The following is a 15,556-nucleotide window of genomic DNA, read 5'->3' on the forward strand; positions in this document are numbered from 1 at the left end:
AGGGATTTCCCTTCTACGGGGGTAAAAGTGTGACTTTTACACACTCCAGCGTCTCCCCCCCATCTCCCCCTCCTCACCCCTCTCCATTCATCATTTCTGGCTCAGTACTAATCTCCGGGGAGTGTTTCCTTTGTAGCCTTGGGCCAGGCACCAATCAGGCGGCGAATGTGGAAACCCCTGCCCCCACCCTCCCTTCCTTCAACCGAACCAGTGCCAGCTGACAAGATCCCCGAAGTACAGTAAACGCCCATTCGCTACACTGCCGATTCTTAAACAATCGTTTCTGGGTTTTGAAAGGAAGTATACAGGCCGGTCCAAATGGAGAGTTGTATGCCTTCAGTGTAGGACCACATTGCGCCATATGGAGCGTTGCTGCTCCATTGGTGCAAAAAGCAGCCGTTTGCAGCCCGCACCATCGAACAAAACTATCAATTGACACAGCCGGTGTCATTTGCCTCCATTGTGCTACTTACATTTGACATTTGGTAGCAAGGCAGGAGAAGACAAGGCGAGAAAAATTAAAAAATAAAAATCATGACTCCTGGCTCTATTTTCTACTCTGTGTCAAGGTCAGCTTTGTACACATTGCTCTTGTTTTGGGTCTCAATGTGGAGATATGATGATGATTCTTCTGCTGCTGCTGCGTATAAGGGCAGATCTCTTTAAATGGTGATACAGGGCTGCTGGCAAAAATCCTAACTCATCCTTGACTGTGACTTTTGGTCATCGCTAAGCTTTAATTGCTTTGTAATGCTTTTACCAACACGAGATTGGGTTGAGTATGTTCACTAAATGAAACGTGCAGAAGAGCCAACTGATTCCAGTGGCATCCTTTTGATTTTTCTGCGCAAATTTTGGAAGAAACGGTCATTCGGCAGATCGACCGCCGGCTTAGTTACACACCAGGGCTGGGTGGCTGGATCTTAGGCTGGTTCTTTTTGGTGTCCGTATTGAAAAAGTCCGGGGGCGGCTCCTCGCCACGCTCGATCTTGCACTCGAAGGCGTACAAACACTGGATGTACTGCTTCTTGAGGGAACTGGCCGCGCTGCTCGACGTGCCCACGTTGAGGTTGGTGGCGAGCTCCCGCCATTTCTTGTTCTTGTTCACCTGAGCGAGTGACCGTGAGAAAGTTGCGATTCAAGGACGCCACAAACGGCCAACTATAATCTGGCATACCTGGGTGAGGCCTCCGATCTCCTTGACGGAGACATAGAGTCGGAACAAATCGAGAGGCTTGCGCCCCACGGCGGGGAGGTTGTTCATGCCCATGGCTTTCTCCTCGGCAAAGGCCAGGTAGCGATCGACCCACATCTTCCTCTCGGGCTCCGGACCCAACTCGTACAGGCGGGTGATCTTCTCGTTGGTGATGGTTGAGGAGCTGGACTTCTAGGATGAGGCAAAGAAGATCGGGTTAGATTAAAAAAAAAATAATAATAATAATTAAAAAGCCCTACAAGGTGTCCCTGCAAAACGATGCAAACGCCCACCTTTTTGGATTCAGTCTTAGGAGTCCCGTCCACTTTGTTGTTCATCTTCTGGGCCTGGTTGATTTTGTCCATGCCAAACTCTGAACCAGGCGCCATTCCTAAAATGGCAAACAAATACAGTACGTGCCCCCTGCTGCAATGAAGTTTGATCTATGCCTCGTGTACTCACCAGGGGTGTTGTTGCCCATGTTTGTACCCATCGGATAAGGACCCGGACCTCCCTGGTTCATCATCCCGTGCATGCTGTTCATGGCCGGGCCATATGGAGAAGCTGAGCCCATCATGCCTTGGCTCATGACGTAGCCCGGTGGCCTGTTTAAGAGAATCTTTGAGCTTAAAGATGACTGGAACACATCATCTTTTTCTTCCAGAGTCATGTTTATATTTTGCAACAATTCTGCTTTAGTTCTACCATTGTGGGGTTGGGGGGGATAAATAAAGCACCGTTTTTATATCGAGTGACTCCAGCATTCGCCAAAATCACGATGACTGAATGTCTGGAGGCTGATCTGGCATCCTCGCTCGGGAAGGACGTGTTTCACTCATCCGCTCTCTCCCTCTCTCTACCTCCCTCCAACTCTCTCCCTCTCTCTCAGTTAAGTACTTGGTCTGCTGCCATGTACTCGAACTAAACACAGCACGTGGGAAAAGCTGATCATTTTTCACAGTCTTAGTCTGCTGAAGGATTTGCACTTCAAAGGCCATGAGTCACATTTTGCCTTGTCGTGTGGCACCCACCTGTTGTGTATGGAATTGGTCGGGCCGTGGTGCATGGAGGGCCCGCCCTCTTTCCTGTTCATCCCCGGAGGCGGGCACATCCCCGATACCACCTGAGGAGGCATGTTGCCCATGTTGGAGCCCATGCCTGGACCATAGGGCCTGGCGCCCATCTGGCCGGAGCCGACTCTGCCGCCGGGAGCCATGTTTCCATAGGGCGCCCCGCTGCCCTGCCCGGGCATGGGGTTCATGGCACCCCCCATGCCGGGGCCGCTCGGGTAGGTAGAATTGGGCATCCCTGAGTAGCCGGGCGGGCGAGGATAACCTGGAGGTATAAGGGTCAAACATTTTAGGCAGGCCAGGAGGCCAAATGTGATTTATTCATCTATTCCCACGTGTAGAGGTGTCAAACTAATCAGTGATCAAGTACATCAATGGCTTTTTTAAGAACCGACTCATGTTTTTTTTTTGTTTTTAAATCATGAAACAATACCAAATAAAAAGCAATAATTGGTTAACCAACAGTGAGAACCCCACACGCATTGTGGGTTCTCGACACAATCTGCCAGTTGTGCCCTTAAGGGGGATTCCAGTCGACAATACGCTAGCATCTCAGTGTTGCTTTTAATGTGCCTTCACCTTGAGGGCCGTACTGGCCCCCCTGAGGGCCATAATTTCCCATGGAGTTGTTTTGGGGGTAGGGTCCCATTCCGCTATGCATCTGACCCCCCGAAGACTGGCGTGGAGATAAGGCAGAGCCAGGTTGTCCCGGGGACCCGTAAGGGGGCATCTGTGGGTTACGCATGTACACTGGAGGGAGAGAGAATATATTATGGAAACTCCCGTCACGAGTGGTCGTTATCGATGATCACGACCCCCGAACTTCCAACGAATTCCCACCGCACTCACCTCTGTCTTGGCCCATGGTCGACTGGTTCATCGAAGAGTGCATGATGCTGTCTGACTGGACACTGGGCGGCCGGGGAGGCATCTGATTACCTGGAAGCACACGCAAATTGGACCAACATCAAACCAGCGCTCGAGCGATGACAGACAGCAGTTTCTAAATAAAAAGACATCAGAGGTAACCCCGCCGCCGACACACTGGCTGCTGTGTGGATGGTTGACAAGCATTGTGATAGTCGATGGGAGACTTTGTGTTCCCATCTGGCAAGTGGCTTCATGAATTACAAATGAGAGCGCTGGCGTTTTGGAGTGTGCCAGCATTCACTTTGGATTTGGAAATATCTCCTGCTTTCATGCAGCATCTGACGCTGTGTCAACTCCTCAGCGAAAATGCATTTGGAATTAGTCAGAGCGGTTGTTTTTCTTCACGCCCGCTTACTCAGGCAGATCAAAAATTGCGTCCATTTGTCGTCCTCCGCTCCAAATATTTGGATGTGTTTATTGACCTGGCACAGCGGCGGGGGACAGCGGGCCGGTGCGAGAGGGCGTGACGCTGGCAGGGGAGCCCACGGGCGACGGCGAGGGCCCGCGGATTCCTGGCAGGTGGGGCGACGTGTGCGGCGAGAAAGGGGACTGGGCGGGGTTGCTCTGCTCTCCCTGGCTGCTGGACACCCCTGAGGTGCTGACGCCTGGGCTCAGGGCACCCTCCGTGCCGGTGGGAAGGTCGTCGATGGAGCCTGACAGATCCTGGAAGAAAAGAACAAACAGTTGGCATTTGAACACCTTCGTCAAATCAATGCTTCCTTTTCTCCATCGGGACGAAACTTGTGTCAAGCACGCAGTCAAACATACAGTAAGTGTGGCTCAAAATGAGAATCTAACAGAAGTGCATTGTTGCAGTTCACTTCCCCTCCCGTGGGACCTTTCCCAATCTATTTGCTGAAAAACTCCCATAAATGCAGTTTTGGTGTGCTTTCTGAAAACTCTTCCGAAAATCATCTCTAAAAACATTCAAGGGTGAGAGTTTGGAGTATGGTGAAGGTCAATTACCTGTGTCTTTTTGTCCCTACTTAGGGCTAAGATATTTGCGACGGTTGACTGCAAATTGTTCAAAAGGGGCAGTTGCGCCCATGTGCGGTTGTTTAGAGTCTTGCCAGCCATAAGCACAAAGGTCAGCCACAATCACGCTGGCGTGAAGGTGCATGTTTACTTGCCGGCTGCTCACATGGAGCCCATGTGCTTCCTCAGAAATGCAAACTCATCTGCCAGTCACATCGGAGGAAGCAGAGAGGGAGGAGGGATGGAGGCAGGAGAGGGTGAGGGGGTGGAGGGAAAAGCATTGGCTGGAAGGTGGCCAACAATTCCCATAGAAATCTCACACACTCGCAAGGCTGGCTGGCTGCGGCCCCTGAAGCCGGCGGTTTTTGCATTTGAAACGGTGCCCGTTGCTATTTTGGGGATGTGACCTGATGGAGGAACCACAGAGGGAGCGACAGGAGGAGAGTGCTGATTCACAATACAGCCGTCCAAACCCCTCCCTCCCTGCCCCCCAGCCCCCTCTTCCCAGACTGCCTGAATAAGCCAAGGCCTCTCTGACCTGCCCGGGTGAAGCATATGACGCACAGCAGGCAGGGCTATTATGTTGGATTATTCCACGCTCAAATGGAATAGCTCACAGATTTTTCCAACACTGTCCATTAACAAGGGTTTCTAAAACTCTCTCGAACCACTGATAATCCTAAATGCCAATTCAACATAAACACGGGCTGCAACGATTAATCAAATCAGGTGCATAATTCCACGACAAACAGGCCAAAGCAAAATCATTGCCTTGGAGGCTTTGCAGGTATCGGTTTCCCACACCGACTAACGCCACAGCAGTCGCACTCACCACTCAGCGCAGAAAGAAGTGGCCGCACCAGCCGACACCCACGTCACTCACCAGACCATGGCAGGCCCCACGTTTGGAATTTGTGCATAAAAACTCATCGGTAGTAGAACATGACGCTGCCAATGCAGAGTAAGCAAAAAATAATGCCTGCAACCTCACATGCATGTTTTGGTGGTATAATAACAATGAAAACAAACAATCCCCCAAAATCCGTTCAGTCTGATTACTTCATGGGATAATCATTCGAATACTGCAGTTGTAAAAATGTTGGATAGACCAGTTTTGAAGTCACGATTTGACGACACGATTTATTGCAAACATTTGTGTCGACTATGGCTCAGATACCATTCTTGCTGGCTGACATTCGACCTCCCGCCCCAAGTTCCACCGAGACATCACAAGACCGGTCATGTGTCTGCCGCCCAGCACAATGACCACCTTGGTAGCCGTTACCCTCAAAAGAGTCCTTCCATTGTTCGGACATGCATTTCCATCGCTCGGCCAGCCCCAGACCCCCAAGACGAAAAGGGTCGAGGGTCAATTCGTGTTGCTACCCCTCAGGGGGGGGCAAAGGGGGCCTGTCAGTATCGCTGCAAATGGCTGACAGCCAGAGACACTTCGGGCAGAAAGTTGGAACTGGATTTGAGGCGGGAGTCAACAAACAGGCTTGATTTGTCATGTCCGTTCTGTTCTCATTGTCATTTTCACAAAACGAAAACGAGGGAATCCATTTTGGATGCCAACAAACAAGCTGCCATTGCCATAGGGAAGAAGCAACATCTTGGCTCTGTCAATACGCTCATTTCACGAGGGAAGAGCATCTGACCTCCGACTAAAATTCCACCAAGAAAAGGCAACCGATTTATGTTTTCCTTTCTCCCTAAAAAGCAATGAACGAGCCTGACACAGGAAAAACAATGGAGGAGACTTTTGGTGGCACAACAAACGAGATCTACTTGTTTCAGACAAGTCGTACGAGTCATGTCTGACAATTTCACAAAGGGACGAGTCAGCAACAAATGAGCGCCACCAGTCGTGTCTTTTCCATGATATGTCCGTTACACAAAGGAAAAGCTAATTATTTCCCTCTTTTTCCGGCTCCGCGGATCATGTCTGTTCCATTCATGGACAATTCCAGTGAGGAAAACTAACCGATCACCGCTTCCCTGATGTTTTTGGAGGCCAACGGCAGATCGAATGGGAACGAGAGCTACCCACCGCCTTTTGACAATAAGTTCAACTAATCAAAAACGAGATGGAACAGTCATGTCTATTTCATTACACATCAACATCTAGTGCCACAGCAAATCAAGGTACCACTACTTAAAACAGGTCTTCTTGCCCCTTTAAAATTAAGTAAACGCCGGTAAGCGCCAGCTCTGGCCCCAGAGTCCCAATCAGTGCAGGCGTAGTACACAGCCAACCACACTGGAAAACACAAACGCTCCTTTCCACACTCCCACTCTGCAGCCATCGATTTTTCCCGGCTCAATAGTGCTCGCACGCGCACACAGCACACTCTGCTGACTGCACAGGCCCGGACAGCGAGGAGCAGAGGAGGGAGCGATGGGGAAGGGAGGAGGGGGTTATTTACGGTGATTGTAATGCTGCCGTGCCTTGTAATATTCAACAGTCTTAATGAGAAGGGAAAGGACGGCGAGTAGCAAAGATCAGAGCGCCGAGGAGGTGGAGGTGTCGAGTGATGGTGAGGTTGCCGTGTAAGCGCAAGTTCCAATGCTCTGTGAATGATATTGTGACATGTTAAATTTTTTTTAAAGCGCAGACAACTAAATGCTATTCTTATGACATTTTAAAAAGCACAGAAAGGACGGCGCAGAAAGGAGAAATCCACAACTCATTTCCCCGCAGAGCTTCAATCTTCCCTTGATGGCAGCCATTTTGTGCTTCCCCAGCTCTACCTAACATGGAACCTCACAACGGGAAGACGACAAACTATCGTGATGCTTGAAGCCAGGGAGGGGATGTGATTTTTATTTCATTTGGATTTAGAATATAAACGAGAGGGGGAATGAATTTTAAGGACAAATTTTTGGGGGGGTGGGTGGGAAATGCCCCCCAAGACGAAAAGGGTCGAGGGTCAATTCGTGTTGCTACCCCTCAGGGGGGGGGCAAAGGGGGCCTGTCAGTATCGCTGCAAATGGCTGACAGCCAGAGACACTTCGGGCAGAAAGTTGGAACTGGATTTGAGGCGGGAGTCAACAAACAGGCTTGATTTGTCATGTCCGTTCTGTTCTCATTGTCATTTTCACAAAACGAAAACGAGGGAATCCATTTTGGATGCCAACAAACAAGCTGCCATTGCCATAGGGAAGAAGCAACATCTTGGCTCTGTCAATACGCTCATTTCACGAGGGAAGAGCATCTGACCTCCGACTAAAATTCCACCAAGAAAAGGCAACCGATTTATGTTTTCCTTTCTCCCTAAAAAGCAATGAACGAGCCTGACACAGGAAAAACAATGGAGGAGACTTTTGGTGGCACAACAAACGAGATCTACTTGTTTCAGACAAGTCGTACGAGTCATGTCTGACAATTTCACAAAGGGACGAGTCAGCAACAAATGAGCGCCACCAGTCGTGTCTTTTCCATGATATGTCCGTTACACAAAGGAAAAGCTAATTATTTCCCTCTTTTTCCGGCTCCGCGGATCATGTCTGTTCCATTCATGGACAATTCCAGTGAGGAAAACTAACCGATCACCGCTTCCCTGATGTTTTTGGAGGCCAACGGCAGATCGAATGGGAACGAGAGCTACCCACCGCCTTTTGACAATAAGTTCAACTAATCAAAAACGAGATGGAACAGTCATGTCTATTTCATTACACATCAACATCTAGTGCCACAGCAAATCAAGGTACCACTACTTAAAACAGGTCTTCTTGCCCCTTTAAAATTAAGTAAACGCCGGTAAGCGCCAGCTCTGGCCCCAGAGTCCCAATCAGTGCAGGTGTAGTACACAGCCAACCACACTGGAAAACACAAACGCTCCTTTCCACACTCCCACTCTGCAGCCATCGATTTTTCCCGGCTCAATAGTGCTCGCACGCGCACACAGCACACTCTGCTGACTGCACAGGCCCGGACAGCGAGGAGCAGAGGAGGGAGCGATGGGGAAGGGAGGAGGGGGTTATTTACGGTGATTGTAATGCTGCCGTGCCTTGTAATATTCAACAGTCTTAATGAGAAGGGAAAGGACGGCGAGTAGCAAAGATCAGAGCGCCGAGGAGGTGGAGGTGTCGAGTGATGGTGAGGTTGCCGTGTAAGCGCAAGTTCCAATGCTCTGTGAATGATATTGTGACATGTTAAATTTTTTTTAAAGCGCAGACAACTAAATGCTATTCTTATGACATTTTAAAAAGCACAGAAAGGACGGCGCAGAAAGGAGAAATCCACAACTCATTTCCCCGCAGAGCTTCAATCTTCCCTTGATGGCAGCCATTTTGTGCTTCCCCAGCTCTACCTAACATGGAACCTCACAACGGGAAGACGACAAACTATCGTGATGCTTGAAGCCAGGGAGGGGATGTGATTTTTATTTCATTTGGATTTAGAATATAAACGAGAGGGGGAATGAATTTTAAGGACAAATTTTTGGGGGGGTGGGTGGGAAATGCAATTATCGTATGGACGCAGGCCAATTCCCGTGTTCTCCACATCTCCTGAGTCATGCGCTCTCCTCCGCCTGTCTTAATGTATTCCATTTGCAGATTACTTCACTGAGTCAGTCAAGCCCGACCACAGCCATTAGTCTGCCAAGCCAGCCACTCGCTCTCCTTTTTTCTCTCTTTCGTTCTTTTTTTTTTTTTGAAGTGCCTGCGAGTGGGAGTAGAGAGTAAGCGGCCTTGAGATAATGACACATATCTGGAATGTGTGACACAGACCAGTCGTGGAACTAGATCTGGTGCTAAGGAGCTCGGTGTGACCTGGTCAGAGTTCACCTGTCAGTCAAACAATCTACTACTGGAGGGGAAACCAATTAAAAAAAAAAAAAAAAACTCTTCATGTGCTCAAGAGAGAGAGGGGTATGGCTTGCATCGCCACGGCTGCCATGGTTACCGAGATCCACGTGCTTGACACATTCGGGCCGAGTCGGCCCCTCGCCTCCCCCACCCCCGCCCCGCTGGCTGGCTGGCTGCTGCCATCTCTGTCTTGTCACTCACTCCCGGGCCTCCCTGCGTGCTTGCCAGGGTCACTGCACAGTCAAACTACTACAAAAGGAGATGACGACGAAGAAGAAGCAGCAGCCTGGAGGAGGTCCGTTCTTGGAACGGGAGACACCTCAAAAGGCGCCACTTATTTAATCACACACTCGGCCGAGCCTTTGCAACCAGGGTGGAGAAAACCAGTCAACCTCGAAATCTTCACACATCTGTTTGTTTGTCACACACCCTGACACTGCAATTAGCACTTCAGACAGCCATTTGCTTTGATATTCCAGCCTCCGAGGCTGCTCGTGACTCAGTATCAATAAGATCACAGTGAAAGTGTCTGTCGCTCAGAGGAGATGACGAATCATCTCCGGCATGTAAACAACGGCGCCTCGAAACGCCGGATGGTAACCCAGATCTTGCCGGGTTGCCGAAGCTTCGGTAGAGGCCCGATTCAGTCCGGGCACGAGGTTTTGCAGGGCTGAGCTCAACCATAAGGGGGCACTCCCATTCCACTGAGAGGGAAAGAAGTGGCAGTGAAAGGAAGAGAAAGCAAGGCAAGGAAGGCCCTTGCCTCATGCAGCAAGAAGCAGCCATGATAGTTGTTCACATCCAACACAGGAAGATGGGACACTCGGCACAAGTCGTAACCTATGTGGGGCGTTCAATAGGTGACTCTCAAGGCTTAGGGGTGGAAAAAGAAAAGAACAAGGGGGATAAAACAATGAACACACACGCACGCAGGTTACGGCCACATATGAGTATCTGCCCATATGTCACCATTACACTCGTTCATCACCGAGAGCCACATGGGTGGAATCATGAAGCATATATTGGCAAAAGTTTGGAGGAGAACATTTAGAAGGGGACTTTTTTTTTTTTTTTTTACCCAGGAGAGAATTGGGATCAGAAGGTAGGAGTTACGCTTTAAATGCTTCACATTAGCCTAATTGGAGTTCTATTGGGGAGGGGGGGTCAGGACAATAAAGGTGGGACAAACACTGCAACATTCTGTGTGTCGCCCGATGGAAAACGGTGGGAGGGTGTGTATGTGTGTGAGTTGGGGGGCCTTTTGTGGTCATCACAATGGTAATGAGGACTCGCAGAGCAGAGCACAGATGCCCCAGCGAGGTAGGCAGCTGCCCAGCCTTCGTTGAAGGCTTCTGGTCTTCACAGAGCTGCGGGATGGTGGGGCCTCAGGGAGATGTGGATGGGGAGGGGAGGTGGTTGGGGGGAGGGGCTAAAGCCAGTCTGCCTGCTTTACAGAGAGCCCCCCCCCCGCGCTCCCACCCCTCGGTGCTGTCACACATTCCGGGTATCTAGAGGGCGCTGCAAAAATCACCTAATATCTAGCAGGGGGATGGTGGGGGTGTGTGTGGGGGATTATATAGCAAGGGTTTATTTGGCAGAGTGAGGGGTAATTTCATTGTGGGGACCCTCTCATCCATCCAAGCGAGTTCCGGGATGGGGTGGGGGTGGGGGGGGGGGGACTGGTAGAACGCCGAGGGGACAGACAGGCAGTGCTGCAGTCAGCCACAGTCTTTGTGCTGCAAAACTAGCTCAGCCTAGCACAAATGGAGGCAGAGGGGAGGGGCGCGAGAGAGTGTGTGAGAGTGAGCAGCAAAGAAGTGAGGCAGTGGGGAGGGAGGGGGGGGGGGATCCGTGCGCAGGCTCACACTAGAGCGCAAAGAGAGCGCTCACTCACTCGCCGTCAACAAACCAGTTCACCCGAGCGGCAAAAAAAGCAAAAACAACACACTTTGTCAGCACATTGAATTTTCTCGAGTACATGAATTTAAAATCACATATATGGGGGGGTGGGGGGGGTTGAGAAGGCAGGATGGGTCGGGGAGGGAGTGACGGAGAGGCGCCCGGGAGGCATGAACACAAAGCTGAAAAGAACAGAACCAAAGGAAGCAAAAATACCAACATGCAATATTAGAAGAAATAAAAAGAAGGCAGGGAGGGGGTTGGGCTGAGAGAGAGTGAAAGAGAGAGGGAGGGCGCGGGGGGGTAGTGGGCCGGCCTTGTCAGGATGATTGCTCCAGAGCTATGTCGCAAAAACAAGCTTAGCTGCCGCAGGAGCGCCGAGCTGGGCTGGGCTGAGCAGGCAATGCGAGGCTTTGAAGGAAGGGAGAACGGGCTGTGATCAGGGCCGGATCCACAATCAGCAGTCGTGCCTTTTTAAAGATCATTTGGTCAGAGGGACTGGGGGGTTTGCTTTTTCATGTGGGTGGTCCCAGAGCTTTGGCTATACACTGGATATGAGTGCAATCTGTGCTCAGTGGGTTTTGGGTAGGCAGAGTCAAAGACAAGGAGAGGGCAGGTAAAACCAACAAGTCCACATAATGCAATTTTCAAGGAAACAAGGGGGTCAGGCTACAGCTACGATTGGTTCAGATGGAGAAAAAAAAATGCATTTGCATACCAGGCCAGTAATTGGCTAGAGAGAGAGAGAGGAAAAAAAAGTTTGTGCACCAAGATCAAACGGTCTTGAATAGCATTCGCCAGTATGTATGTCAATGACGAATTGGATAAATAGTGGTCACGGTTTGGTTCCCATTCTGCTCATATTTTGTGTAAATGGGAACAGACGCCAACATTTATGTTGAAACTTTTTGCATGTTTTCCCTTTTCAGTGTTTTGGGGCAGGTGAAAGAGAGGCCGATCTTCATGGGTTTTATCTGGTTCAATAAAGGTGATATATCCAATGACATTGGAAAAAACTGCAGGGAGTAAGTTCTCCAATAAAATAACGATCCCCAAATAAACAAACGACAACGTTGAATGCACATTTTTTTTTCCCCATGAAAATATACAAGACCAAAAATGTATCTTCCTTTCAAATGCGTTTGAAATCCTGCCCAAAGCACATCGCTAGCCGTGAGCCACAGGCTGAGCTGCACTGTACTGGTGGGCGTGGACGAGTGGCGAGAAAGCAACGCAGCGACACTTTTTGGCGCTTACCCAATCCTGAATACATGGACCGTCATTGTACGGCATAGCCTTAATAGGACGGCAACGCGACAGTGCCGTGTTTCACCCTCAAAGTTGTGAATTGACACACTCACACGTACGCCGTTGATACGTTTTGGAGGAAAACTGAAGCATAATCATTTCTAAAGACTTTTCCTGTATTTGCGGCTTTGAAGTTTTGAAAACGCTGCCGACAATCTCTCTCTCCTCAGCCTTATTCTTGGCCCGGCACCGCCGCAGCTACAGGCTCTTATTTTAGTGAGAGAAACCAATAGAGGGGGGCGGCGGGGGTAGAGGATGGGAGGCCAAGTAAAACAAACTCAAAGTGTGTGACCAACATGTGACCTTCCTCTCAAAGTCTCGAGCACATTCAGACACATCCAAAAGACGAGTCGCACAATCAGTGGGCGGGCTTTGGCGGGATGAAGCCAACAGTGGAGAAAGGGTGTACAAAAGACCCGCGAGGGGACAACGGCGAGATTAAAAGCGAAGACAGAAGGTGGTGGTGTGTGGAGGCGGGGGCCACGGGGGTCCCGCCCTCCTAGGTCGACATGGAGAGCAAGTGTCATTTCCAGGGGGAATCACAGATGTAGGTGCAAGACTTTTAAGGTCTTGGAAAACAGGAGCTACGTCACTGCGCCTACATGTCATTCAAGCCCACTGGATCTCATCTGTCATAGGAAGAAAAATAAGACACTTGCTTCAATCTGCAGTGGAAGACGAGGTCAAGTAAACTTCATTTACCCCCCCCCCCCAAAAAAAAGGTCCGTTGGATATGACTGCAATTAGGCGGTTAATACTCAACAGTCAACCGCGTGCGTCTCAGAGCCAGGGGCCGAAAACAAACCAGAAACCAGTTCAACTTGCTCAGCTAGTTGGTTGTCTGCTGCTGCCTGTACTGCTTTTCTTTTTTGCCCTACTACACACGCACGTACACAACCTCCCAACTTCTGCCTCGCTCCCGTGTACTTTGCAGGTGTGCATACATTTAAACGCACCTGAACAGCCGGGCACCTGGCTCACGACGACTTGGGCTGAGGTGGAATCTGGTACTCAAATTCTGCAAGGCGAAATGACACGGGGGGTGTGCGGGGTGGGCTGTAGAGATTCGATTTTTTTTTTTCCCCATCCAGATGTAATTATAGGACAGATTACGGACGTACATAATGGATCCATCATTAAGATTGTAGTCGATTGGGTTGAAGTGATCGCCGATTAATCATGTTGTGAAACAACTTGAGGCAAAACTGAGAGCACCACTTGGCTTCTGTGTTAGTTTGCTGTCTAAAGAGCACCCACATGACGTCCGCTGCGGGACAGGGCGCTAAGTCAAAACATCGATGAATAAAACTCAGTTCAGACTACGGAGAAAGAACGGAATCAAATAATCCAATCAAAACATCCCAAAACAGCACCAACGTAACAGATGAGTAATCCGAAGCCTTGTTTCACTTCTATGACGACCTCCGTGGCAGCACGGTGCTGTGCTGGTTACCACGTCCGCCCAACGGGAGGTTAAATTGTCCAGCGGCATGAATGCCAATGGATGTTCGTCTGTGTGCCCGGCAACTCATCAATATGAGCAGTTAAACAGTAAACTATGGACAATAGAAGGACTACAGGATGAAGCTGAAAATCTTTCGATTGGGCTGTCCCATTAGTTTTGTTCCAAACAGGAAAGCCACGCCAGCCCTCAACACTTGAATTTTGACACAGGCTGTCGGGCTCTTTTAATGTGGTCTAATCTGTACACAGTCGTGTGCTCTGACACACACCAAAGCAAGCAGATTAATGTCTGGCAGCCAATCAACGAGCACAGATAGGGAATCCCCAATAAGACTGCCGGAGGGAGGGGGGGAGGAAAAGGGAGAGGGGGAAAAAAAAAATGTAAAAATAGCCCAAGCGTGGCCGGTTCAGCCAATGGTTAGAGCCCGCAGAGATGTATAAATAAATAAATAAATGAGGAAGAAAATAAACAGGCGGGGGGGGGGGGGGGACACATCCTGAGGGCATCCCTTCTTGGCAGAGACAGCCTTCCTTATCATTCCTCCCTCGCTCCCGGCAGCTCCCACGCCGACGGATCGCTCGCACCATTCGAAGTCATTTGCCCCCCCCCCCATGTCCATCCGTCGCCTCGCTGACGTTTGCTCTCTCACTTTCATTGTCTCTCATTAATGATCTCATTACTCACTCGCCTTTCCCCAGGCCCTTAGAACGAGCTGAGCTGCTGCCGAGAGTGGCCTATAAACACAGCGCGCATGCTGAAAACAAAACAAAACCAGAACGTGGCGCTTTGTCATGTGTGGCGCAGGGCCAACGCTTCATGTCCGTCAACAATCAAGACTCTTGTCAATCCAATGAGGTCTTTGGCAGTACCTGCACGGATATGTAACAGACGGTCACGTGCCATCGGGGAATCGAGACCAACGAAAATTGACAAGGAAGTTTATCTCTGGTAAGACTGGACAAGTTGGGCGTCGATTATTGAAGTCAGTTTCACTCTTTGACTTTTGCTCTGTTGTTATGGTCTTCATTCTGTCGCCTGGACATCCTTGGCGAGCCCACACCATCCTTTTTTGTTTTGCTAAACATCACTCCCCACAAAGGACTCACCGGCAAACTCGACGGCCGTCCTTGCATGCTGTCTTCTTGACTGCTCTTGTTGGAAGGCATGGGCTGGTTGGAAGGAGGCGCACTGGACTGGGAGCTGAAGGAATCTTGGGACAGTTCCTGGGCCATGAAAAAAGAAAACTCAAACTCAAATATTTACGTTTGCAGGTATCCGATACAGTGAACCTCCACCTCATATTGTGGTTCATTGGCAACCTTGCTGTACTCAAGTTTTTTTTAAGCAGTCTTAGTTGTTTTTTTTTTAATAGGTTGCTACAGCCGCGTCCCAATTTAGAGCTGGGAAACACTGGAGGAGAGGACATGCCCGTGAGCAATGTTGCATACTGTGTTTCAGTGCATTGCTGGTTGTGTGTTTTCAAGGAAGAGTTGAAAGGTTAAGAATAACTGGAGTACATCTGTCCCTCCACTCTCTGCACCCCTTATGCACAGTTTTATGACGTTAGATTGTGTTAAAAGTGTGTGGGAGGGGTTAAACGATAAAACCTAAAATGATATGGTCTCGCTCTATGATGGATTTTCAGTTATCGCAGGCGGCTCTTGGATGAAAACTTGGAAGAATCTGTTGTAGGCAATCGACCCGATTGGAGTGTGAATGAGAGTGACGTTATTCACGCAGCTGTGTTGATACCTGGGGAGGCGGTGGGAACCTCTGATACGGTGACTGCTGCTGCTGCGGCAGGGGCGGTGTCTGAGAGTACGGCGATGCCTGACTCTGCTGGCCGTGACTTGGAGGTTGTTGGGATTGAGGAGGTTGACTTCCTGGTTGTTGTTGTTGTGG

General features: G+C 49.8%; 1 protein-coding gene across 1 annotated transcript in view; it reads right to left on the bottom strand.

Annotated features, from left to right (window-relative positions):
• Nucleotides 1–15,556, bottom strand: part of LOC109514548 (AT-rich interactive domain-containing protein 1A-like) — a 34,637-nt gene that overhangs the window by 6,361 nt on the left and 12,720 nt on the right. Inside the window, 10 exon segments of the mRNA XM_019867737.1 lie at nt 904–1,108; nt 1,178–1,387; nt 1,489–1,586; nt 1,658–1,800; nt 2,227–2,530; nt 2,845–3,015; nt 3,115–3,204; nt 3,618–3,858; nt 14,761–14,877; nt 15,407–15,556. The exon segment at nt 15,407–15,556 is cut by the window's right edge and continues 22 nt beyond it. Of these exon segments, the coding sequence (XP_019723296.1) occupies nt 904–1,108; nt 1,178–1,387; nt 1,489–1,586; nt 1,658–1,800; nt 2,227–2,530; nt 2,845–3,015; nt 3,115–3,204; nt 3,618–3,858; nt 14,761–14,877; nt 15,407–15,556 (1,729 nt within the window).

The sequence above is a fragment of the Hippocampus comes genome, unplaced genomic scaffold, assembly GCF_001891065.2.
Source record: "Hippocampus comes isolate QL1 unplaced genomic scaffold, H_comes_QL1_v1.1 scaffold207, whole genome shotgun sequence".
Lineage (NCBI taxonomy): Eukaryota > Metazoa > Chordata > Actinopteri > Syngnathiformes > Syngnathidae > Hippocampus > Hippocampus comes.